Source organism: Salvia splendens, chromosome 20 (assembly GCF_004379255.2).
Source record: "Salvia splendens isolate huo1 chromosome 20, SspV2, whole genome shotgun sequence".
Classification (NCBI taxonomy): Eukaryota; Viridiplantae; Streptophyta; class Magnoliopsida; order Lamiales; family Lamiaceae; genus Salvia; species Salvia splendens.
The window spans coordinates 11,674,604-11,678,244 of record NC_056051.1 but is presented as its reverse complement, the minus strand read 5'-3'; the positions used below and the strand labels follow the sequence as shown (position 1 = coordinate 11,678,244).

Genomic DNA, 3,641 nt, shown 5'->3' with positions numbered 1-3,641 from the left:
GAAATTATGAGTGTTCTGTTCTACTACCAAACTAGGGTTTCTGACGTTGCTGCACTTTGCGCTATTATTTGCCTGATGTTGTACTCCTGCTCCGTTGCTCTGCGCTATTATCTGCCTGCGCTCTTGCCTGCTGCCTGCTGCTGCTTATCTACCTGCTGCTCTACTGCTACAGTTATTATTCTACCCTACAACTGTCACTACTACCATGCATCTACTACTTCTGCTCTATAGTTGCTACTCTGCTACAACTATCAGTCTACCCTACATCTGCTACAGTTGATACTAACTACCTACCCTGCATCTGCTACTGTGCTACAGTTGCTACTACTGCCCTGCATCTGCTACTTCTGCTACAGTTGCTACTACTGCCCTATAGCTGCCACTATGCTACAACTACTACTACTGCCCTATAGCTGCCACTCTGCTACAGCTACTACTACTCTACCTTGCAGCTCTACAACTCTACTTATGCAACAGCTGCAACTACTACTGCCCTATAGTTTCGGCTACTACTATTGTTGTCGATGTCATAGAAAAAAACATTTTTGAGAACTTTGTAAAAAGCTGGACAATACAGATGTTCCAGCTTGAGGGGGAGTGTTAAGAATATTAGTATTCTGTCCCACAGTCGGTGATATGACATAGCCTAGCTTAGTCTCTTGTACTATATATATGTGGCCTGTGTTGAGTAATAATACACACCAAATACACCAACACCTACACCTACATCTACACCTACTACTCTTCTCTACTATGTGTATTTACTTTTCCGCATACATCTATATTTTACTGTTCTACAACGGAAAAGTAGGAATGAAAGGTGGATAAATCAAAGCAACAAATGGTTGGGGACCATTTGATTAGTCGTTTTGTAAGTCACAATCAACTATAAATCCGAACACTTTGCTATGAGGAACTATAATTGAAGATAGAGAGTATTTACACTTAGTTTATTAAATAAACAAAAGTTTTGAAAACAACCAAGCTAAAGGCCTATATGTAGGCTAACAAAATCCTAAAAATACTGAAAAAGGAAGATAACCTATTCTCTTAAGATGATAAAGATAAATAAAGATGACCTAATTCTAGGACTTGAGTTCTAGTTGAACTTGGAATTGATCCCCAAGCTAGACTAGAAATAAAACACAACTTAAAGATTAACTCAAAACTTGATTATAGACCCTAACCTTCTACTTCCTCAAGCACAAGGAATTCCATGCACAGGAGTCTCCAATCCTTCTCAAATGAACCATGGTCCAATCCAGCCATCACCCTTCCTCCTTGCTTCAGTCTATTCTTCCAAGCTTTCGAACATGGATGCCTTATTCATGTTTTGATCGAGCTGATATATTTTCTTCATATATTTTTGCTTGTAGCTTGAGGGCTTTTGGCGTCTCAACGTCTTCATGCTCAAATTCACAGCCTTCAGTCTCGCTCTCATGCGCGGGCCAATTAAGTAAATGTTTCTTTTTAGGCTTCTAAACAGTTATATACAGTCCACTTATTGATATTTTAGTTGCTTTTCTGATTGCTTTTTACTTATATAACAGTCTAAAATGCCTATGGAAGTTCCCAATTCTTTTTAAATGGAAGTTGTTCTTCGGATGTCATGAAACACGGGCATGCATTTGATTTAATGCCAGGTACCAATATTCTGAGAAGATGTTCAGTTTGTTGTGGACGCCATTGTGATGGCTGTGGAGAGATTTTTAAAGAGGAGAGGAAAACAGATGATGTTCTGCACTTCCTAAGCTACTCAAGAAGTTGTTCCCTGCTATCAACATCCAGTAGAATGTCTCAGAATTTCGTGCCCACTTTTGTTTACCAACGTAGAAGAGACCATAAGAACTCTGTTTCATTCTTCGAAATTGAATCATCTGGTCACTCTGCCGTCTGTTCTGAAGCTCCTCTGTTAGCTGTGAAAGAGTGTGTGGTTTCTGCTACCGAGCATGAAAAGAAGGTGTAAGATCTCCTGTGGTGCATCCAGTTGAAAATAACAAAGTGACAGCACCCTCCAACTGGTTCTGTGCTGGGGAAGAAGCTGGTTTTGAAGATGGCTTGACAACTGGTGTGGACAGAATTTTGAATGACAGCAGTGCTAATGATCATTGTTCATCATCAAAATCAAATTTGGAACATAGTTCACCTGCCTTGAAATTTCATACAGATGATGCAGGGGAATGCTCCTCTTTGGTGCATTGATTGCTGGGAAGGCACCAGAAGATATTTCAGAAAGAGATATTTGCATTTCAATTCTTAGAGATCAGGGACTACTTGATAAAGTTTGGGTTAGACGAGATGGGGCTTCTAATGAAAATACTAACAACTACTGTTTGAAGTCTTGCAAAGTATGTGAGCAGGTGGACAGTTCAAAAAACATGCTAATATGCGATAATTGTGATGATGCATTTCATACTGCTTGCTATAATCCCCGTATAAAAGTATTGCCAGTTAGTGAGTGGATTTGTAGCTCCTGTCTGAAAAAAAAGCACAAAATATTGAAAGATAAATCTACAAGCAGCAATTTGGCAAACACAAGTACTGAAACTGGCAGAAATCGGCATTCAGAATCAGAATTGGAACTGGGGTCCTTGGAGTTCATGGTTAGAGATACTGAACCGTATATGTCCAATGTGCGAGTTGGCAATGAATTTCAAGCAGATGTTCCTGATTGGTGTGGCCTCATTGATGAGTATGTTCTTCAGTTTCATGTACTCTGTTTTCTCTCTTTATTATTCCGTTATTGGTGGCTGTTGTCATGCATGATAGTGGATCAACTCTCAATATGATCACTCACTTATGGAGTTGGTATTTTTCGCTTTACCATCGCCCCATTTCATCCCCCAAGTTTTCTGGACCATTGAGGTCTAGATTTACTTGTCCAGGAACATTTCATTTTTTCTCTTACAAATAACCCTATATCAGCCAGCCTTTAGACTTTCAGTGTTTCCAATTCCAGTAATGTTCAACAGATCCTCAGAAAGCATCATACATAACTGTTGAAGTTAATATGTTATATTTGCTTTTCCACTGCTTGCAGTCAAATGATCTTGAAATTTCATTGCTCTGCAATAGGCTATAGGTTGTGTTACATAGCATATTGTTCTAGGGGTACACACTTGATTGGTTTATTATCATCTTGGAAATAAAAATGGATTCGATTGACCTGGATTAGGTTGATCTTATAGGTTCCACGAGTTGTAAGATTGATGCTCCATCTTGCTTTCCGCATTATAATTGTCTGCCTAGTGCCTATCTGACTATTCCCCAGCCCTAGTGATTGATGCTATCAATATTTCCAGGGAATGCAATTTTTTTTGGCGATCTACTAGAAGTGGATACTTCAAGTAAAAATAGTATGCAGGTAACATTTCCGATGATTTAGTTTTTTCATGTATCAGTAACAGCATGTCCCTAAGGGTACTAAAAGGAATAGCATCACTCTCTAGGATAGGGATACTATCAAATCTTTGAAGCGCATTCCTATTGGTAATTGGCTTCAGTGCCGTGAAGTCATCGATGGAGTTGGAGAAGGCATTGATGGAACCGTATGTGCAAAATGGCGCAGGTAAAATTAATGCATTTCATAATCTGGATTAAATTTGGGATTGGAATGCTGGTCAATTTTCAAGGATGGAGAG

The 3,641-nt window shown here is 39.2% G+C and overlaps 1 protein-coding gene across 1 annotated transcript; it reads left to right on the top strand.

The window, feature by feature from the left end:
- The first annotated feature begins 2,180 nt into the window (after positions 1-2,180).
- On the top strand, positions 2,181-3,219 carry LOC121781482 (bromodomain adjacent to zinc finger domain protein 2B-like). Its single transcript, XM_042179214.1, has 2 exons — positions 2,181-2,692; positions 3,189-3,219. The coding sequence occupies exons 1-2, from the start codon at positions 2,181-2,183 to the stop codon at positions 3,202-3,204; spliced, it is 528 nt and encodes a 175-aa protein (XP_042035148.1). The 3' UTR covers positions 3,205-3,219.
- Positions 3,220-3,641: the final 422 nt, after the last annotated feature.